Below are 23,693 nucleotides of genomic sequence, written 5' to 3'. Positions count from 1 at the left end.
CTACTTCAAAGAGTTCTCATCAAAAAATCCTCCATGTGCAGCAATGACAGCTTTGCAGATCCTTGGCATTCTAGCTATCAGTTTGTCCAGATACTCGGGTGACATTTCACCCCATGCTTCCTGTAGCACTTGCCATAGATGTGGCTGTCTTGTCGGGCACTTCTCACGCACCTTACAGTCTAGCAGATCCCACAAAAGCTCAATGGGGTTAAGATCCATAACACTCTTTTCCAATTATCTGTTGTCCAATCTTTGTGTTTCTTTGCCCACTCTAACCTTTTCTTTTTGTTTTTCTGTTTCAAAAGTGGCTTTTTCTTTGCAATTCTTCCCATAAGGCCTGCACCCCTGAGTCTTCTCTTTACTAGCGGGTAGAATTCAATGAAGCTGTCAGCTGAGGAAATATGAGGCGTCTATTTCTCAAACTAGAGACTCTGATGTACTTATCCTCTTGTTTAGTTGTACATCTGACCTTCCACATCTCTTTCTGTCCTTGTTAGAGCCAGTTGTCCTTTGTCTTTGAAGACTGTAGTGTACACCTTTGTATGAAATCTTCAGGTTTTTGGCAGTTTCAAGCATTGTATAGCTTTCATTCCTCAAAACAAGTTACAAGAGAAAGCTATTTCTTTTTTGCCATTTTTGACCTAATATTGACCTTAAGACATGCCAGTCTATTGCATACTGTGCCAACTCAAAAACAAACACAAAGACAATGGTAAGCTTCATTTAACCAAATAGCTTTCAGCTGTGTTTGATATAATGGCAAGAGATCTTCTAGTACCAAATTAGCAATTTAGCATGATTACTCAAGGATAAGGTATTGGGGTGATGGCTGCTGGAAATGGGGCCTGTCTAGATTTTACCAAAAAAAAAATACTTTTTCAAATAGTGATGGTACTGTTTTTTACATCAGTAATGTCCTGACTATACTTTGTGATCAGTTGAATGCCACTTTGGTGAATTAAAGTACCAATTTCCTTCCAAATCAGCAAAATCTGTACATTATTCCAAACTTTTGGCTGCCAGTGTACATATAATCACATGGTGTGCCGATTAATTAATCGAATTATTCACAATTAGTCACAAATATAAATATTTGCTGAGAAAGCCCCTCAAATAAAAATAATTCAATATATAAAGATGAAATAATTATAAATAGTTATATTTAAATAATTACAAATATATATATATATATATATATGTATGTATGTATGTATGCATGTATGCATGTATGTATTATAAAAAAAATAGTATTTAGATAATTAAAATGCATTGCATTATTGTGGCACTGATAAGACTATATATAAAGTGGCTTTAGAATCCATGTATTGTTTATTTGCATATTATTAAACATAAACATAATCACTGGCCTACAGTTCACAGCAATCCATTTTGCAATTGAATTTGTCAATCAGTCCGACATTTATTATGAGGTCTTGTCTAAGGACCCGTCAATGTACACCTGCGTCAGACAGATGCTTTTGCGTCGCATCATAAACCTACCATTTTTAGGTCGCTGTGTCAAGTTAAACGTAGTTTAATACTTAGAAAAACACATCTTAAGATCCCTAAGTTCAGATTTGTGCTCCATCGAGCTTTGTTTTGAATGCAAGAATGCCTCCTTGTGTAGTGCTGTCTGCTGAAGGGTTGGTTTGTTCTCCGTATAAGCTGTGATTTGCCTATACATCTGAAGTTTAGCTTACTGGCCCCTGGAGAAAACAGATGGTACTTCAAGCTTGAATTGCTCATTAACATGATTAATTATGTAATTTTTTTTAATGTGTTACTTTTTATACAATTAATTGCACTGAATTAACGTGACAGCCCTAATATATATATATATATAGTATATATAAGAGGTGTGAATCTTCACTTGACTCACGATTCGATTACGATTCAGAGGGTAACGATTAGATTGTAAAACTATTCTTTTAACGATTCTCCAATTCTTTTATTAATAATGAGCAGTTACCATAACATGAATCTCTGGCGATGGATGTCCAGGAATCGCAGGTGATGGCCTCTCGGCTGGCGTTACTCTAGATTTGTGTCACTGTACAGAACAGGTATAGTGGTGTCTGTGAAAAAACTCCAAGAAGGGATTCTATATCTCGGTTCTAGGGTATGGAGGAGGAAGCGAAAGCAGGTGTTTTCCACGACCGAGTAAGGGCGGAGATCCTTTGCAATAAATGTGGCAATGGACTGTGTGATCTTTGCCCTTTCAGAGTTCTGAGGTAAATTTGATACCATTGCTTGTTGTATTGTTGGCTTATTAGCTGCGTTTTGCTAACTTTAGCTCTGGGTGAAAAAGGGAGATGTGATTCCTCATATTTGTTGTGTTGCTGAAGTATTTAATCTTGGTTCGACATGTCTTGCACATAGCATATTTTTTATCAAGCTAATTTTTCTACTTAGTAAAAACCGAAATGTGCCCAAATATCTGCTTTCAAGAAGTTAGGTGCATTTTTAAGCACCGGCTGCTGCTCTCCCTCCGCCATGTCTCCTATCTACAAACATCAGACGCAAGTGCTCTGCTTCTGGAGGACATAGGCAACTTTTTTATTAATATTTAATTAGACTACTTTATTTAAAAACAGTACGGCATATACTGTATATGATATTTAATTACATTTTCTTTAAATTGATACTTTTGTTATGCATCGATGCAGAATCGTTCACGTAAGCATCGCGATGCATCGTAAAAACGAATATATTCCACAGCTCTAATTAATATATATATATATATATATATATATAATAGAACAGTGCAGTAATATTCTTAATGTAATTAATTTTGAGATTTTTACATTATGATCTCTGAGGGTAACTTTATTAGGTATCATAAAAAAAAAACAGGGTAGTGTTACAGAATTTAAATTCAGATCCATTAATTTATATAAGGGCTGTCGATTTAACTCATTATTTTGTACGATTCATTAAAAAAAAACATAGTGTAAAAAAAAAAAAAAAAAAAAGGATCATGCCTCTGACCCGTACCTAAATTACGTAAGAGAAGTAGGTATTTTCCAAACAGTGAAGCAATTCAAGCATGAAGTACATGTTACTTTGTGTTTTTATGAGTCAAGTCAGCAGGGGGCGGTCAGTGCACCTTATAAACCTCACAAGCAGTGCAGCAACAGAATGAGAGCCAGTCACAGAGGATGCTTTCTTGACAGCAGATTAAAGAACATCAGAATGCAATTTTCAAAATTTCAACTACTTTTAACTTGACACAGCATCCTTAAAGCATGACATTAATGATGCTGAAAACCAGTGAGATGCTCTAAACTCTCTATCTGATGCACATTTACATAGACTGACAATTAAAAGTAATGTAGAATGAATGCATTAATATGTCCTTTGAGAACAGGACAGATTGACAAACTCAACTGCCAAGTTAATTGCTGTCGACTGTAGTCTTGTTCAATAAAGTGGGAATAAATCAAACAATTTATTGACTTCTAAAGTCACTTTTTGTATTGTCTAAACTCGTCCACCACAATAATGCAATATGCAATTATTATTATTAATGCAATTATTATATTTATTATAGGCTCTACATATTATATTTATTATTAGCCTATTTGAATTGTGTATTGTTTATATTGAATTATCTTTATTTGGGCGCTTTTTCTCAGCAAATATTGATATGCAATTCATTCAAATAATTAATCGGCATGTCATGTAATTAATTAGATTAAAAATTAATACATTGACAGCTGTAATGTTTATAAATTCAGAGTTAATTGACTGGTAGCTAACTTGTTGGGTTAGGAAGTTCTAGGCTTATCCAACATTTTCTCCAAAAACTGAAACATGTCATTACCATCACACACTACACTAAAATCCAGAAAGCTGATCAAGGCCATGATCAGATCTTTATTCCAGGACATGTGATAAATGTTTTAAAATAGATGACACATAGCTTCATAACAGACGTTTCTAACAAAAGCTTTTAAGTAGTCAAAAATTACCCTTATTGAAAATGACCCATACACAGATCTTTAAGCGGTCATGGTCCGTTAATGTTAACCTGGGCAATTTCTGTGCACTTCTGGGCTCATAAACTGTGCTCTGGATTGATGTCACTCCTAATATCTGTGTCTGTATCAGATCTCTCTGCCCCAGAAGGCAAGGGTATCTTGTGATAAAATTAACCTCCGCGAGAAACAGAGACTGACTATTTTAGAGCATGTGTTTGTGAGTGTATGTGAGAAGAGGCTTGCCGCCAAATTTCTGGGCAGACCATGTGCATGACAGGAGCATGATGACTTCTTTACTGATCAAACAAAAGAGACGGTGAGAAGGGTTTGTGTGCCGTTCTTTTAGGTGGTGTTAGGAAAATAACTATGCCTGCGAAATAGTTGTAATGAATTATTGTGAGACAATTGTGGCAATGGGTTAGCTTTATAACAGCCACTGTGGTACCTCTACTTAAAGGATTTCAGTTTGAATAACAGTTATTGGAATAGAGGCAGTGTATGGATGAAATGTAATTTTAGCGGTTGGGTTGTTTATTCTTAAGGCAGGGTTAAGTTTAACTTTTGAATGTGCTGAGAAGCAACATGCTGTTATCTGAAACCTGTTAGCATGCTTTTCATGATCCTCGTGTTATTAATTTTTCTCATTCGTTATTAATTTTTTTTCTTTATTCAGGCTTTGGTCAGTTTTGTTAAATTGCATTCTTTTTCATTAGTCAATGTACTGTTCGATTAAAGGAATGTTCAGAGTTCAGGACAAATTGAGCTCAATGAATGGCACTTGTGATATACTGTTGATTACAAAAGAAAATATTTTTGACTTTGTTCCTTGTTGACTTGTTTGTAAAGACAAACCAAAATATTGCATTTATGTCAATGCACTTATAATGGATGTCAATGCTAAATTCTTGAAGGTCGAATTATTAGCAAATCTAAGCATTCACAAATTTACACATTCCGACATGCTGTAACTCATATGAATATGCCAGCTTTGTTTTGAAAATATTATATTACATGTGTATGAATTGTAAGGTTTCCATTTTCAAGAGTCATTACAGTTGTAATTCTGACCTGCCTGAAAGCGGAGTCGTGTTAATACATCGAGTGGTTTTGAGGATGAAATTATTGCTGGATTTGTCAAAGTTTGCCATGTTTGTGACATCAAATCTTTTAAAGACATTCAGAGTTTCGTTTGAGGGATTAAGTAACAAGTAAAGCATATATACACAAGCAGAACTGCATATTCTACTTTGTTTTCGTAGTTTTTGTCTGTGAATTTAGCTAAAATGCAGTCCAGACCTTTAACGTTTTAGTCAAAGGTATGACTACGCAAGACTAATTTGACACTAATGTGATAAAGTTGCTTACTGACCTTGTCTGTGCAAAGTTGATTGAAAAAATGTTTAATCTCATGACAATGTAAGGTCTGTAAACCTGATAACTTGAGCATGTTACTCACAAGAATATCAGAAAGGGACTACCATCTACAGCAGTTACATCAGCATTGACATCTGAAAGCATAACTAAAATTTAATTCACCTAAAACTGTAGTGTCATCGCCAAAAGGACTATTACCGTGCGTTCAGACAAGAGGAGGCGAGAGCGTCAAAATTCGCTCTGGCTGCCCTGCCAACAACGCTATCGAAGATTCGTGGACGCTCTGACGTAGTTGAAATAGGTGGCAACGTTCGTTCAGAATGCTTGGTTTTGTGAACTATATTTAAAGGGGCCGCAAAACATCCAGACATGTCGACCGGTATCTTTTAGCCGACCTATCACAAGTTGCGTATATCCTCATGAAATCTTTTAAATGTGAAAGTAAGAAATCGATCGATGGCAGAAAGTAATTAAATATAAAAAGACAAATGCTGATGGGTTTCCGATTGATCAGGCAGCACGGTTTTGCATGCTATGGCGCCAAAATTAGCATGCAATATATTATATATAATATAAATATTATATAAACCATAATATCCACTTCATCAACTCACCTGGCACACCAACAATTTCAGACCTTTGTCCACGCATCGTTTTTTAAATTTATATCCCTGTAAGCAAACAGGGACAGATCGTATATTACGGGAAAACCCGCCACGGCAATAATTTGTTTCTCCTCCATTTTGTCTTAGGAACTATTTGTTTGGTGGGAACCAAAGTTTACATTGTTGTGTTCTCTAGACTTCGCTAGAGCGGAGCACTCCTATATTCCAATAGGTTGCCGCCGAACCGCGTCAAAGCTCATTACCATAATGTTGCCCGCACTTGAACTTTCCTCTGAAGCCCACAACGGCCAAGATGCGTCGGCCACGGACGCGCCGCTTCTCGCCGCCAAGAGACGCTGGCTGCCATATGACCAGAATGACTTCTGGTCGATTTGACGCTCTCGACGCCTCTGGTCTGAATGCACCATTAGACTTTACAGCTCAAAACTCCCATATTTTTGTATGGAAGTGGTTTTAAATGCTCTCTAATGCCCCCATAGACTTCTATTGTAAGAGCATTAATGTAAATACAACGTTTTATTACGAGTCAAAATTATTGTCTATGGGAATCGACAGCATCTGTAGTATAGAGCCTTACTTGTTTTGAACCATTTCCTTTCATTTATTTCTGCCCAGTATTTTTTCAAATGCGAAGACTTCAATGTAGAAAATGTACAATTGAAATGAAACCACACTTCACATGAAGATGTGAAGACATCTGGCTCTTTCTGGAAAATCTAGGAGTGGAGTGTCTGCAAAACCTTTAAAATAGGATTGAGAAATTGACGTCAGTTTGACCCATGCTTTCTGTCTCCCATCTCTCTCTCTCTGTGCACTGTTGGGGTGGGCATGTCACAGGAAAGGTTGTAGATAACAGTTCAGTTCAGTCAAACCGCAGCACCCAGCCTGAACCCACCCACATACCTCCAGGCCCCTCTCCCGCTGTCTTCCGTAAGTGCCATCTGACTGCCATGACCTCATGCATTTCAGCCGCTATCACGTTGTCCCCTAGTGTATGCATGTATTTGTGTAAATCAGATTAGCACTGTGCACCAAAAAGATCTCTATTAGAGTCTATTAAATGACTAAATAAGTTCCATGGGGATTACACAGTCATCTCCCTGTTCTCACTGGTTAACGGATGAGTGATTGTTTTTAATCAAAACTAATCATTTTGGTTTTCTACTGTCTATGACCATTTAACCAGTCTCCGGTTGTTTCTCTGTATTTATTTATTTATAGTTGTTCACACCAAAATGAAAATTCTGTCATCATTTACTCACTCTTAACTTGTAAGACTTGAAAGCATATAGTGACCATGGCCTGACAAAAATACAATTAATAAAATACAATATGTCCATATGACTCGTATGCTATATTCCATGTCTTCTGAAGCCGAAAAGCACTGAAAATCTTTCTCTTCATTACATCTTTAAAGTTAAAAAATAAAAAGGCAATGAAAGAATAATGGGTTAAATGCTGACAGAATTATTATTTTTGGGTGGACAATTTCATTAATGCCACCACAAACAGGATGGATATCCCTGTCCCCCTTGTATTCTCTTCTAAGCTTAATTCCACTCTGTTATTTTTGTCCGGCCTGATTTTGGCCCAACAGCTGCCACAAAGTTCACTGATCTACTGGGTGTGGTACGCCGGGGTTCAGTGCCCACATCTGATGCTGAGGGGGGAAATAGTACCACTCCATCTGTTGTGTCTGCCCCCTCCACTCCCCAAACCCCCAACATTCCCATACAAAGTAAGTCCTTGAAGGACCAATATACAAGCAACAAGGGTCAGACAATTTTGGGGGGGAATTAACTAAGAATGAATTGCACCTGGTAAAAGCGGTGTTTATTTGCATGCGCCATCTGTGCTGGTTCAGCATCACTCCACAATTGTGATCCAGACACCTGAATGATCTCTTTAACATGCCAAAAGTTCACTTGACTTCATCCTGCATCTGGATATATGATTTGTTATAACACTTCTCAATCATTTCATTATCATTTGTTGAATCACTGCTGCCATGATCAATAGAAAATGGACACAAACATCTCTTTTAAATGAAATTCAGATTACAGCCTGCTTTTCTTGAGCAGTAAAAGTGCTATGTTAATTGTGACTGGCAAATTGCAGTTTTGTGAATGAAGCATAGTCTACTATGTAATGAGCCTTATTTAAATATAAAGGAGTCGTGTTTGCATGAAGTGACAATGACTTAATTAGTGCTGGGTGATATGATGATATACAGTGCATTCAGAAAGTATTCAGACCCCTTAATTTTTTTACACATTTTGTTATTTTGCAGCCTTATGCTAAAATGCTTTCAATTATTATTTATTTGCACATCAATCTACATTCCATACCCCATAATGACAAAGCAAAAAACCAGATATTTGATACCTTTGCAAATTTATTGAAAAGAAAAAACTGAAATATCAGATTGACATAAGAATTCAGACCCTTAACTCAGTACTTAGTTGAAGCATCTTTCCCAGCGATTACAGTCTCAAGTCTTTTTGGGTATGATCCGACAATCTTTGCACACCTGGATTTGGGGATTTTCTGCCATTTTTCTCTGCAGATCCTCTCAAGCTCTGACAGGTTGGATGGGGACCGTCTGTGGACAGCCACTTTCAGGTCTCTCCAGAGATGTTCGATTGGGTTCAAGTCGGCTCTGCTGGGCCACTTGTGGACATTCACAGAGTTGTCCCTAAGCCACTCTTGCGTTGTCTTGGCTGTGTGCTAAGGGTCATTGTCCTGTTGGAAGGTGAACTTGCGGCCCAGTCTGAGGTCCTGAGCACTCTGAACCAGGTTTTCAGTAAGGATATCTCTGTATTTTGCTGCATTCAGCTTTCCTTCAACGCTGACCAGTCCACCATGCTTCATCGTTGGGATGGTATTGCACAGGTGATGAGCAGTTCCTGGTTTCCTCTAGACATGACGCTTGGAATTGAGGCCAAACAGTTCAATCTTCGTTTCATCAGACCAGAGAATCTTCTTTCTCACAGTCTGAGAGTCCTTTAGGTGCTTTTTTTTCTGTCTTGCACTGAGGAGAGGTTTCCGTCTGGCCACTCTGCCATAAAGCCCAGATCGGTGGAGTGTTGCAGTGATGGCTGTCCTTCTGCAAGTTTCTCCCATCTCCACACATGATCTCTGTAGCTCATCCCGAGTGACCGTCGGGTTCTTTATCACCTCTCTTACTAAGGCCCTTCAGCTCTAGGAAGAGTCCTGGTTGTTCCAAACTTCTTCCATTTAAGAATTATGGAGGCCACTGTGCTCTTGGGAACCTTCAGTGCTGCCTACATTTTTTGTAGCCTTCCCAAGATCTGTGCCTCGACACAATCCTGTCTCTGAGCTCTGTAGGCAGTTCCTTTGACCACATGGCTTGGTTTTTGCTCTGATATGCATTTTCAGCTGTGAGAGCTTATACAGACAGGTGTGTGCCTTTCTAAATCATGTCCAGTAAATTGAATTTGCCACAGGTGGACTCAAAGTGTAGAAACATCTCAAAGATGATCCAGAGAAATGGGATGCACCTGAGCTAAATTTCAAGTGTCATAGCAAAGGATCTGAATACGTTTTTTTTTTTTTTTTTTTAATAAGTTTGCAAAGTTATCAAAAATCTGGTTTTTGCTTTGTCATTATGGGGTATGAAATGTAGATTGTTGTGAAAAAATAAATAATTGAAAGCATTTTATCATAAGGCTGCAACATAACAAAATGTGAAAAAAATGAAGGGGTCTGAATAATTCTGAATGCAATGTATATCATGGCATTGATATAAAGCGTCAGTCGTCAGAGATTTTTCTATATTGTGTATATCGCGATATGAAAATAAATTTCTATGTGTGCGTATCTATCAAGTGGGAGGGCTTCACGTGAGAGAATTGAAGAGACATGGATAGAGGTTTTGCGGCATTGAAAATTTGGTAACACTTTACAATAAGGTTCCATATGTTAACATTAGTTAACAACATTAGTTAACATGAACTAACAATGAACAATACTTACTAAGCATTTATTAATCTTATTTACTGTTAATTTCAGCATATACATTTTTCAAATCAAAAGTTGTGTTAGTTAACATGAGTTAATGCACTATGAACTAACAATGAACAACTGTATTTTTATTAATAAACATTAACAAAGATTAATAAATTATGTAACAAATATATTGTTAATTGTTTGTTCATGATACCTAATGCATTTACTAATGTTAACAAATGGAACCTTATTGTAAAACGTTACCAAAAATTAAATTCAGCAAATTCAATGACAATTATTCTGCGTTCTGCGCTTTAGAAGCGTTAAATATGCTTCTCATCTGACATGCTCATCTCTGGAGTCCAGCAGGCTTCCCGATATTTGTGCTCCAGAGACGGGAGAGCACAGCGCTACTAAATCACGGCGAAGACCACAAAACTTACGTGACCCATTTGAATTCTGAGTTTATTTATTTTTATATAACCTTACCTTAGAAATATGGAAGAAGTCGAACAGCTTAAACAGCTAGATATGTGCCAAACTAAAGGATTTTTAATCCAAACATTATCATCCTTACTAAAATTCTGTTCAAATGATGTTAGATATTAGGGAGAAAAAAATACTATATCATGATATACCTGTATATCATTATCTTGATATAAAATGATTCATATCATGATATAAGAGTCACATGGGGTAACCTCCTTGTGGTCGCGATTAGGAATTCTCGCTCTCAATGTGGTGTGTGGTAAGTTGTGCTTGGATCGCAGAGAGTAGCATGAGTCTCCACGTGCTGTGAGTCTCCGCGGTGTCATGCACAGCGAGCCACGTGATAAGATGCGCGGATTGACGGTCTCAGAAGCGGAGGCAACTGAGACTTGTCCTCTGCCACCCGGATTGAGGTGAGTAACCGTGCCACCACAAGGACCTACTAAGTAGTGGGAATTGGGCATTCCAAATTAGGAGAAAAGGGGATAAAAAAAATAAATAAATAAATACTCAAGATGCATCTCTATTTTAGTGCTGATTGTGCCAGGTTTTTGCTTTTGAAATACAACAGGCAAAGGTGATGCAGCTGTTTAGTCTATTCGCCCCTTAAAGTCAATATGAAATGACGTTTGCAGCCCATTTTACTTGTTTGATTCATTTCCGATGTCTTCTTAATTTGTTAAAAGTGGGCATTTTGTGATTACAGACAGCTGTACTGTGTGTAAGGGGGTTCAGTGGAAAGGAGGAGGTGAGAACCGGCTTAATAATATAAATAATAATTTAATAAACAACTGAAACAAAACACACAACTATAAACACACAGTACAGCTGTCTGTAATTCTCTCTCTTTCGAACTGTCGTCCCCGGCCGCCTTTATCCCTCACGTGCCCCATCAGGCTGATTGGGGACCGGGTGTGTCTCATTCCAGCCCGGCCCCGCCCTCCTCGGCTCTACACTTAGCTTTGAGGCCATCTGTATTCTAATGTATTCAGAGTCTTTCTTGCAAGTCAGTCCAATTGGCGACCATCTCTCAGGCAACTATTTTTCTATGTAAACAAACGGTATACAAGAGCAGCGCCTATCTACTTGAATGGGGAAAGACTGAAATCTCCAAAACGGTTGGTAAAGATTACAATCAAAGAACATATTTCAAATCAGCAGTAAATTCTGACAGCACTGAAATCATAAATTGTTCTTCTTTACCTCAGATTACGATAAAAAATGTAATTTTCCCGGCTTGTATAGCTAATGCGCAAGCACATTCTTGAACTGATTGACAGGCAATGTCTGTATCAAAAGGTGATTGGCTCTTTTACCTGTAAGGCGGGACTTCCTTTCTACATCTGTTGACCGTTCCAATTTCTCCCATTCATTTTAATAGAAGTGGCCCGTCTCTATTAAATAGTCTCTGATGTAGTCCTAAAAGTTGATAAAATTATCTTTTAGCATATAAATGATAGTCTTCCTCCTGCAATAAAATGGACCAAAAATATTGATGATTTGTCTTGCATTCTTCACATTTTTGTCTAATTAAACACTCTAGGATTAGAATGTCCCTCTCCTAATTCCATCTGCCACTGACTAGCAGTAGCAAAGTTGCAAATCACGGTTGATAGCTATGACTAACTAAAGCCTATCAAAGGAACTAGCCCATCGATATGTCCCATCCCAACTTCCTTTTTCAATAGAAAACACATCATCACAGGAACGTAGGGTAAAATTTTATTTCATGTTGACTTTAAAGAAAATTGTTGTCTATCTTCATCAACAGCACTTCTAATGCTTTTGCTTTCACAAACTCATTGCCCATGTTTAATTCATTGTCCAGCAAGTAGCTGTTCATCCATGTTCATCATCTTTTTTTCCTTTCTTCTGTCTCGGCAATTATTCATCGCCAAACTCCAGTGTCACGTTTGACTGATCTTGTGAGTAGTGTGCGCAGAAGTTCAGCCCCCCAGACAGACAGTGAATCATCGGCGCACAGCAGACCCCTTACTGCCCCTGCCCCTGTATCTGCCCCATTCTGCCCCTCCCCTTCCCAACAAGCTTCCAGACCCCTGCCATCAGCACATTGTGAGTACAGTACGCAATGTCAGCGTTTCTGCTAGCGTTACTGGCACAAAAGCATGAGGTTTATTATCTTAGGATTGACCTGTAGAAAGGCAGCAATGATGTTAGTGGACTAACAATCGTACAGTGTGGATTTTAAAGGTGTGTAATTTTTGCGCCACTAGCACCACCAAATGCAATTGTGAAAATAATTACTGTTTTCAAACAAGTTTCTGAAAATCTGATGTCTTTGAATTTTGCTGCCTGTGGTGACTGAATTGTATTTTAACCTTCAGATATTTTAAGTGTGGTTTCAGAGGCCTGTGACTAACAGAACTGGAAAGGAAGTGATGTGTGTGAGGGCAAGTAGTATAGGTGGCTGAAATCTGTTTGGGTGGATGTTCAGACAACCTGGTTTTTTATTTGCGTGCTCTTGCCTTGTTTAATGCTGCAGCTTGTTTGAATTAATGCAAAATTGCACAGATATTAGTAGTAAATAACCTGCAGACCAAGACTTTGTGTGCTTTAAAAGATATAACTTTGCTTACCATAAATGGTCTTTCTGTATGTACTTGTGTTTTGTTAAGTTGACTTCTTTTTTACATTTGCCTTCCTCCCATAGCACGCAAACAGGAGATTATCAAAATCACCGAACAGCTTATTGAGGCCATCAACAATGGTGACTTTGAAGCTTACGCGTAAGTCACTTATGTGTGTGCATCTAATTGTGAAATTGGGAGGTTTTTTAACCCAAATAGTGAGTAAATAAATAATGTGATACTAAAACTTGGCTTCAATTCTTTCTAGTAAAATCTGTGACCCTGGACTCACCTGTTTTGAGCCAGAGGCCTTGGGAAACCTGGTGGAGGGCATGGACTTCCACAGATTTTACTTTGAAAACTGTGAGTGGTGTAGAAATAGTAAATTACAGACACAGTATCTTAACTTCAGAACCAGAATGTTTTATTATTCCTTCAGAACCTCAAATAGAGGATTCAGTTATTCTGTTTTTTTTTTTCTTTTTCCATATGCGATTTAATTTGTCTTGATCACTGATATACACGCATTGAGCACTTTATTAGGAACACCTGTACACCTACTTATTCATGTGATTATCTAATCAGCCAATCATGTGGCAGCAGTTCAGTGAATGAAATCAGGCAGATACTGGTCAGGAGCTTTTGTTAATGTTCACATCAACCATCAGAATGGGGAAAAATGTGATCTCAGTGATTTCGACCATGGCATGATTGTTGGCGCCAGATGGTCTGGTTTGACTGTTTCTGTAACTACTGATCTCCTGAGATTTTCACGCACAACAGCCACTAGTCTAGAGTTTACTCGGAATGACAGAAAGACTACGGTAACTCAGATAACCCCTCTGTATAATTGTAATGGGCGGAATAGCATCTCAGAATGCACAAAATGTCAAACCTTGAGGTGGATGGGCTACAACAGCAGAAGACCACATTGGCACTTTATTAGGACCATAATGTTCCTCTAGTAAAGTGCGTAGTGAGTATATTTACAAATTTGAAAATGCTTATAGACAGAGATTGCTGTTAGTTTGAATTTAGGTATTCCCCAAAAACATTACATGTTACTGTTGGCACATGGCAATGTTAGAATTTTTTACATATATTATGTCTGTATAGTAGAACTTCATAGATATCACCCTGTATTTATATTCTGATATCCTGATAACTGTCTCGTGCTGTTCCAGTGCTGTCTAAGAATAGTAAGCCCATCCACACCACCATCCTGAACCCTCATGTGCACCTGATCGGAGAGGACGCAGCCTGCATCGCCTACATCCGGCTCACACAGTATGTGGATGGGCAGGGCCGGCCGCGCAGCAGCCAATCAGAAGAGACGAGGGTGTGGCATCGCCGGGACTCCAAATGGCAGAATGTCCATTTCCACTGTTCGGGAGCTCCTGCCGCCCCTCTACAGTGAAGGTACATCCTCTCATAAAGTTGTAAAATATTATTTAATATTAGAGTCTTTAAAAAAATGCTACTCATAATGATACACTGCTTGGTACTGCTTTATTCCATTTGAATATTTTTCAGGGTAGGTTTATTTTTAAAACTCAGTTTGGATATAGGCGCATGCCTTAGAATCTTGACTACAAAAAGAAAAAACCTATTGACCATTTCCACTATTATTGCCCAGGAAGAAAAACATTAATTTAATGCACATTAACCTATGGAGGGGCGTGTTGTCATTGTATGGGGTGATTTGTCTTAATGGGAATCTGCCGTTTATTGACACTGATTTGAGAAGAACAGTTTTATCAATTATAAATTGCTTTAAAAGTGCAAAAAGCCATATTCCACCATATACCTGTATGTGTATTTATATGCATGTATATGTTTTCACAAAAAGCCTATAAATAAAACACTAAAAGATTCAAAGAACAGCAAAAATGGAAAAGCTAAAGTGCAAAAATAATAAACTATTGTTTTTGCCACAAATATTGTAATAAGAACTGTATAAAATTACATTTAAAGCAACTTAAATATAAATATGAAAACCTGAGTCAAGCAGACATTTGTAAAAATAAAAAAACCTTGTCCTGAGAATACAGTTTAATCTTACAGTTAAACCTATCTTCAAGTACTTGAGCTTTGCCAGTGTGGTTTTATTGTGTTCTCTTGTTTAACCAGCTACTATTAGGCCACATCCACACTAATACGTTTTTGTTTGAAAATGCATTAATTTCGCTACGTTTTGGCTTTCCATCCACACTAATATGTTTTCATTTGGTCTTCCGTCCAATCCATACTGAGATGCTGTTTTTGACTGCGAAAACTGAACTTTTCAAAAAAGCCTTCCCAAGTGGATACATTTGAAAACGCCATTTTCTAATTATAGTGTTGTTAACAGGGGAAACAGAGATATCTGAAAACGATGACATATTTGTTTTAATGTGACACAGTTGTGAGAAATAGCCCTTGTCACAACTAGCCCCGGTTTCCCCTATACTCATATGTTCATGCATATCTCAGATAATTGTCTGCTAATTTCATGGCACTTCTTTTAATTTATTTTGTTGTAAGTTTTAATTAGTAAAGACACCCTTTTAACAATATTTTTCCACAGGTTGGGCTAATTGTAGCCACATCTAACAAGAGTGCCCAGTCTGAAATGCAGAATGCAGAGAGAGAGAAAGAGAGGGAGTCCAGTGATGGGTGGCTGTGAGTCTGCAGTGCCTGACCCTCCCACACTGGGCACCGCCTCCTCGCATGTCAATCACATCACCTGCCAATCACTTTTGTGCATTGTCTTCTATCTCATTGCCCCATCAACTTTACCCCTCCCTCCCAATTGCTCACCCTGTATCTTTTACACCTGTGCCAAGACTCCCCGTGTTGTGCACAAGTGCTGTGTGAAGTGGGACAGTCTTTGATTAATAAAGGCAGCGAGTCGCCCGTGAAACGTCATGCTTTCTGTCCTTTCCAGTGTCAGTAACGACCTTTGTTCCACTGATTCGCCATCCTCACTTACAGTATGTAGATTTTTGATGTTATTGTTATTATTATGATTAATATTGTTATTAGTATTATTACAAAAGCAATTTTATGTGTCACTTTTACCATTCATATTCTGAATTCCAATGATTTTTAATTTATGTAAGACTTTTGTTTCTGGAAATTTTCTGAGAGCATGAATTTTCCAGTATATCCAAGAGTGACTGTTTCTACAGTGATTTGGAGAGATAACAGTGGTTGCCATTAATATACTGGCTTCTTGATGTGTTTCATGGTTGAAAGCTCAAGCTCACATACAACAAATGTGTCTGTCCATGTATATTAAAACGTTTCTGGACATTCAGTCTGTGTGTATGACTGTTTGGGGCAGAGCCCACCAGAGCCTGATTGAGAACGTCATTTGGGGTCTTCCATTTTTTTTAATTTATCGCTATTTCTTTCAATCATTGCAACAGATTTGGAATCAATGAGCATATTTATTATGTCCAGATAAATGACTCTTTCCTGGCTCATTAGATGAACAATTATTGGTTCTTGGTGAAAGCCACAATAGTTTTTCTAACAGTTTAGGCTCTTCTGTGACACCGATTTAAATGTTAGTATTAAATGTTATTGGTAGTGTTGCAATATGAGAGGTTTTCAACACTTTTTTTTATTATTTCTTCAGCTGAGCCAGTGAATAGATGTTTTGAAAGGCTCTTGTGCAGTTTGTATTCAGCTTGAAAGATTAAATCAAACTTAAGTCATACCTCAGCGGAAATGCAACCATTAGAGGCAAACCGTTGTACCAGTTGACCTCATCATTAATGTGTTTTGTATATCATGAAATTCTGCCTATGGAAAGACATCTTTAGTTGAGGACTTCAGTTTCAAAAGGTGGCTACTATATTTTTACTGTGTAATATGTATTCATAGTTTAGGCTTAGAGTTACTGGACGGCATAAAAGATTAGTTGAATTTGGGACATTTGGCATAAGCCGTACCTCCTTGATTTACTTAAGGTCTCAGTTTAGTAACATACTTATGCTCTAAGAAAATGTATCTCTTAAAAAAAAAATTATTTCTGTTGCGACATATGTTGTTGAATATTATCAATATTACTCATTCTATTTTTGAGGTTATATATATTTTTTGTTGCCAGTGTGTGAGACTCTTTGAAGTAGAGTGCTTTTATATGGAAAAACAATTGTTACCCTGGATAATTTTTAAAGTGTGTTTACCCTTTGGATGGGCAAAGCAGGGGCGGACCAGGTGGACCTGCCACGAAACGGGGCCAAACGGCCGAACACCCCCCCCCCCCCCACCCCACCCCCGCTCAACAACTACAGTCTTAGTCGAAATAGGCAGCAATAGTTTTATATTTCAGATGATGGTGAAAAATTGTTTAACGAAGGAATGCTTTGATGTTCCTAATATGAACTGTATCTGAAACGGAGCTTAACACATTACACCTCATGCAACTCTGTGCTAGTTTCAGTCTACTTTTGAAGTGATGGGGGTGGTAATCATGGTGAACTGAATGGTCATGTAACTAATTTGAATGGAATGACCCAGGAGGCTCATATACTGTTTGCGTCCTCAGGTCGTATTTATTTATTTGATTTTCTCAATTACGTGCTTCTTAATTTCATGTGCATTATACACAGTTGTACACTCAATAGCTTTGAGCCACATGTAATATCGGTGATGACTACTGACGTTTTTATTGTTGTTATTATTTGAAAGAAACTCAGCCGACTAAAGCGCCTTTTACAGATATAAAACTAGAGATCTTTAAAGAAAAAATCTAAATATTTATCTTTGAGAAGAAAGTGACCCCACATGGATATGTGTTTATGCTCCGGTATTCTGCTTCTAATACAGTTGTCTCATTCTTTGACGTTTTTTCTTGTGTTTTGTCTGAGACGAAAAGTGATCCAAGACTTCACCTGTGTTTATAAGAGTGATCAAAGTCCCACACTTGTCCACTCCCTTAAAAAAAGACGACAACAAAAAAAGCAGCATGTAAAAGGTGTACTGTTCTCTGTGTGTTTAGCAATGAAAATAAACATGTTAACGAGTGAAAGTGCACATCACAATCAAAACAGGACACACACAGTATTGAAACTACAGTTTACTTACATTTCAGCTGGAATTTTTTTGCATGACAGTCACTTGAACACTAGGTTTGGTGTTATTTCTTGTTTTGATTTCATTTTTTCTATTGATTGCTGGTTTACCTAAACCTTTCTCTTATTTGTTTGACCAGCTTTAAGTGTATATAATATTTTTGTCCCAAGATGATGCTGACAATAGCAGTGTTAATAATGAAAATTATAACTATGAAAATGTCGATGATATTAAAACTATGGAAATGGTGATATTTCTACAGCATGCTTTTGTATTAAGCTCATTGTTGTCACTGCAGGGTGACTGATAGTTATATAAATGACTATAAGATTACTCATTAGTATGTGACTGCTTGACTTCAGAGAAGCACTTGCAATATTAGCTAAATTCTGTATGCATGGGATCACTAATATTTCAGAATATCTCCTTTAGTCTAACGGCATTGACATCATACTGTTATGTGCTTTGCAGATGCTCATTACTGAATGGTCATTAAAATCGTGTATTGTTTCAAACTTTTATCGGCCTTTCATGACAAACAGTTAAAATAGAAGCAACATCCACAGAAGTTCCACTTGCCCCAACAACCCCATCTGTTTTCAAACAAGACTGTTTCTACCCCACTCATATCATTGATCTAAATGGAAACGTACTGAATAGTTTCTCTGAAGCTGAGTCTTCTAACAGTAGCCCTCTGTTAGTTTTGTTTTTCTGTATGAGATAAAATATTCTCTTTGATTTCCGATAATTCTTACTCTTGTTACTGCTCGGTTCTAATACATGCTCTGTGTATTTCCTGACTTAAGCAAATGTGTTCAAAAGTTATAAATAAATTAGATGATTTAAATACTGAAGAATCTTGTTCATGTTTCTTCAAAACTGATAAGCAATATATTTTTACAGGGTTCCCACAGTCATGGGAAACCTCAATGGATGAATACAATCTCAAAAGCCATTGACTTTTCTGTAGTGAACATTTGTACACTAAGTATAATGCATGTACTGTATACTGCATATATAATATAAAATATACACTCATTGGCCACTTTATTAGGTACACCTGTGCATCTACTTATTCATGTGATTATCTAATCAGCCAATCGTGTGGCAGCAGTGTAATGTATAAAACCATGCTGATACAGGCCAGGAGTTTCAGTTAATGTTCACTATCAGAATGGGTATAAAATGTGATCTCAGTGATTTAGATTGTGGCATGATTGTTGGTGCCAGACGGGCTGGTTTGAGTATTTCTGTAACGGCTGATCTCCTGGGAATTTCACGCATAACAGTCTCTAGAGTGTAAAGAGAATGGTGCAAACAACATCCAGCGAGCGGAAGTTCTGTGGGCGAAAACATCTTTTTAATGACAGAGGTAAGTGGAGAATGGCCAAGCTGACAGGAAAGTGGCAGTAACCCAAATAAACATTACAACAGTTCTATGCAGAAAAGCTGTTCTGAACATACAGCACGTAGAACATTGGGGCGAATAGGCAACAGCAGTAGAAGACTCCTCCGGGTACCACTGCTGTCATGTAAGAATAGAGAACTGAGGCTGCAGTGAGCACAGGCTAAAACTGTACAGTATACAATTGGAAAAACATCGCCTGGTCTGACAAATCTGGATTTCTGCCGAGGTACACAACTGTACAATAGACGGTTGGAAAAACATCGCCTATTCTGACAAATCTGGATTTCTGCTGAGGCACACAAATGGTAGGCCCACTGCAGCCTCAGTTTTCTGTTCTTGGCTGACCGAAGTGGAACTCAACATGGTCTTTTGCTGTTGTAGCCATCCACCTCAAGGTTTGATGTGCATTCTGAGATGCTATTCTGCTCACTACAATTGTACAGAGGGGTTATCTGAAGCCTTTCTGTCAGCTCGAACCAGTCTGGCCATTCTCTGTTGACCTCTCTAATCAACAAGGCATTTTTGTCCACAGATCTGCCACTCACTGGTTGTTTTTTGCACCATTCTCTACACACTCTAGAGACTGTTGTGCATGAAAATCCCATGAGGTCAGCAGTTACAGAAATACTCAAACCAGTCCGTCTGGCAGCAACAATCATGTCATGTTCTAAATCACTGAGATCACATTTTTCCCTATTTTTATAACTGATGTGAACTTTAACTGAAGCTCCAGACCTGCATCTGTAAGTTTTTATACATTACTCTGCTGACACACAATTGGCTGATAAGATAATCGCATGAATAAGTAGATGTACTGGTGTACGAATAATTCCCTCTATAAAATTATTTAAAACATCTTTATACAGTAATCAAAACTGGAAAGGTCATAGAAAGTCTCTAGTCAGAAAGTGGGAAATGTGTAGAAAAGTGTAGTAAATGGAAAGGATAGACCACTTGAAATGCAAAACCCTTAAAAGGCTTATGCCAACAAAACTTGCTAAAGAATTTAAAACCCATTTTAGTTTAAAATTTCTCCTTGGAAAACAATTAACACTGTGTACTTGAAACTTTTTGCAACTACTTTTGAAATGTCATGTTTGTAGTGCTGCTAGCTGTGTGTGCCATCAGGCTTTGATTAATTTGCTCTTCTTGTTAAATGGATTTTGTGTTGACCTATTTACCATCTTCACTAATTAATGTGGTTAATGAAAATGTAGGCACTGCAATACTGCATGTTTAATAACCCAAACATGTCAATCATCATCAAATAAATTACATTGTTTAAAACACACACACACACACACAAGAGTCAAAAATCATCCTCTATCATAATTAACAGACAATCATAAAAAGCACATTCGAACAAATCACACTGTTCTATAAATAAATAACATTAAAATCCTAATCGAACATGCACATAGTATTGGTGGCTTCAAGCCAGTATAACTATTCTCTCACTGGCCTCCCAAAGTTTTTTGCTACTCCCGGATCACTAGCGAAGTCTTGAAGAGGGGCCGGCTGACAGTCAGCGAAGTATCCTCCATTGTGCGGGAGAACCTCATCTGATACGGCGCAATACACGACCGTTTGTGCCCCAGACTCGCACGACACAAAAAACATGAACATCACCACTTGCACCAGGATCCGGAACAACCGAGAAATAGCAGGTCCAGTTACTCTGAGCTTAACCTGAATAAGACAGGAGAGGAAGACAAACATCAGAGTGCAAAAGATAAAATCTATTTGTACAATGACAGAGTCAGACTATACACAAACGTATACGCAGTCACTCCTTTGCCCTCCATCATGCGAGCTAGCTCCTGTGTAAAGTAAATATTGGGCAGTTTGCTGCGACAGTAGGTGAAAAACGGAAACAGGTTGTAGCTGAGATCCTGGAAGTCCAGTTTCTGGTAGTGGCCCAGGTGGTTCACGCCAAAACACATGGAGAAGTTGTCATCTGTCCATTCCAAAACGCTGGGCATGCCTGAGAGTGAGTACAGAGTCAATTAGAAGATCCGTTTAAACCTATTCATTAATCTGTAGACATTAATGGAAGCTTCATAACCATGACAGCAACTGACATTGTCAACTTTGGACAAGAAAGTGCCCATAAAGAAAATTACTAGTGGGGTGGAACACATAATGAGTAATACCTGCGTTAATGATCAGAATATCTAGCTGCTTCTGCTGTAAAATGGTTTTGCTGAACTCTCATATGGACTTCTCGTTAGTCAGATCCACCTCCATGTGAAGGACATTCGTATTGTGCCTTCCTCGCTTTTTCCTCATCCCTGCAGGCAATGATGACAAGAGCACCTCGCAAAGCCAGTGCTACAGCTGTCTCCTTCCCAATACCACAATTTCCAACTAAAACATACATGTAACACACGTGTCCCATTAATTTTAGTGACGGCCCTGCCTGCAACTACTCAGGTCAATTAAATTTATATAAAATCTTTGTTTTTGTTCAAAATTTGGTACAAAGCCAGTGACTTTGAGGAGAGTGTTGATATCTTTTACATGTTATAATAATATATTGTTGTGCATTCGATACATAAACATTGGATGTGAGATGGACGTCTGCTTTGAATCTCACTGTACTAACTGACATTATTTACATTGTCACATTGTTTACATTAGATGTCTATTATATGATATATAATAATATATATATGATATATAATATATTAGATGTATATTATATGTATATTCTGAAGCACTGCAAGCTAAATTATTAATTTCAATGGCGGGAGTACAGGGAAACGGAGCAGGGAGCGCTCACTTGAGGAGGCATCACAGATCCCGCAGAAGATCCCAAAGGAAGCTCTTCATTTAGTACAGACTGCTGGACTTCATCAACTTGTTCAACTTCTCTTGGCTTTGCAGTTAGAAGCAGTGACCACTTAATCAGCCTGCCAACAATTAGACCATGCAATGTCTACCTTTAGGTTTACATTGGCAAATAAATTGTATTCTCATTTAATTTCCCTTAAATTAACGTGTTGTTTATTTTCCATTACAGATGCTGCTAGTTTTGGCTGAAGTAAACAGCTGCATTGTTGTAGAGGAGGTTCAACTATGTCTTCATAAGTTATTGCAACAGCAGCAAATAAGAATAAAGGTTTACGAGATATTTTGCTCATGTGTTTGCTTTGATTGGTAATTCACCATTTGTTTTGTAGGTTCTTTCATTAAAAGACCTTCAGATAGGTGAGTGCTTATTTGTTAAAATAATTTTCTGGGTTCAATACAAGTTAAAGGGATAGTTCACCCAAAAATTATCTCATTATTTACTCACCCTCACGCCATCCCAGATGTCTATGACTTTCTTTCTTCTGCAGAACACAAACAAAGATTTTTAGAAGAATTTCTCAGCTCTGTTAATCTATATAATGCAAGTGAATTGTCACCAAAATATTGAAGCTCCAAAAAACACATAAAGGCAGCATAAAAGTAATCCATCCAGTGGTTTAATCCATGTCTTCTGAAGAGATCTTATTGATTTGGGATGAGAACAGACTAAAATGTAACTCCTTTTTCCATTGCAGTCTCTAGGCACGATAGGAAATGTAATCGAACTTGAAATGAATGCCAAGGAGTCTGCTGATGACAAGATTTATAGTGAAAAAGGAGATACATTTTGGTCAGTTCTCACCCAAAACCAATTGGAAAGAATGCATGGATGAAACCACTGGAGTCTTATGGATTTTTTTATCCTGCCTTTATGTGCTTTTTGGACCTTCAAAGTTCTGATCAGCATTCACTTGCATTGTATGGACCTACAGAGCTAAGATATTTTTCTAAAAATCTTCATTTGTGTTCTGCAGAAGAAAGAAAGTCATACACATCTGGGATGGCATGAGGGTGAGTAAATGATGAGAGAATTTTCATTTTTGGGTGAACTATCCCTTTAATATTATCTTGCTGCTTTTGTTTTTATCAGGCTTGTCTTCTGGATGGGTTGTTCCCCCTCATCTCTGCTCTGTGTGAAGAAAAGCTTGACTGTCATAACTACATTTTCCAAGGTACAAGCTCTCTGTTGTCTTTGATGATCTTGTAGATTGCCGTGTTAGCAAATGGCTGTAGTGTGAAAAAAAAAAAAAAAAAAAAACTTGTGTATTTTTGTTTTGTAGTATTTACTGTTTGGCTAAAGAGGGTGAAAGAGTAGTGAAGTGTGGGAAGTTGCTGGTTCTCC

At 37.7% G+C, this 23,693-nt stretch overlaps 1 protein-coding gene and 1 pseudogene across 28 annotated transcripts in view; one reads left to right on the top strand and one right to left on the bottom strand.

The window, feature by feature from the left end:
• LOC127419600 (calcium/calmodulin-dependent protein kinase type II subunit beta-like) overlaps nucleotides 1–18,938 on the top strand; it is a 114,791-nt gene extending 95,853 nt beyond the window's left edge. For 14 of the 28 annotated variants that reach the window (XM_051661334.1, XM_051661307.1, XM_051661344.1 and 11 more), the window contains 4 exons: nucleotides 13,110–13,185; nucleotides 13,295–13,389; nucleotides 14,211–14,445; nucleotides 15,593–18,938. In XM_051661334.1, coding sequence (XP_051517294.1) covers nucleotides 13,110–13,185; nucleotides 13,295–13,389; nucleotides 14,211–14,443 — 404 coding nt within the window. In that variant the 3' untranslated portion in view covers nucleotides 14,444–14,445; nucleotides 15,593–18,938. Of the gene's footprint in view, nucleotides 1–6,817; nucleotides 6,911–7,577; nucleotides 7,719–12,343; nucleotides 12,512–13,109; nucleotides 13,186–13,294; nucleotides 13,390–14,210; nucleotides 14,446–15,592 lie in introns of all 28 variants that reach the window. The other 14 variants (XM_051661127.1, XM_051661199.1, XM_051661216.1 and 11 more) reach the window with 4 other exon arrangements.
• A 1,887-nt stretch (nucleotides 18,939–20,825) lies between these two features.
• On the bottom strand, nucleotides 20,826–21,878 carry LOC127417246 (retinol dehydrogenase 14-like; annotated as a pseudogene).
• Between the last annotated feature and the right edge of the window lie 1,815 nt (nucleotides 21,879–23,693).

Source organism: Myxocyprinus asiaticus, chromosome 3, assembly GCF_019703515.2.
Source record: "Myxocyprinus asiaticus isolate MX2 ecotype Aquarium Trade chromosome 3, UBuf_Myxa_2, whole genome shotgun sequence".
In the NCBI taxonomy this organism is placed as follows: Eukaryota; Metazoa; Chordata; class Actinopteri; order Cypriniformes; family Catostomidae; genus Myxocyprinus; species Myxocyprinus asiaticus.
The sequence above is the reverse complement of the archived record's forward strand: the minus strand, read 5'-3'. Positions and strand labels throughout refer to the sequence as shown.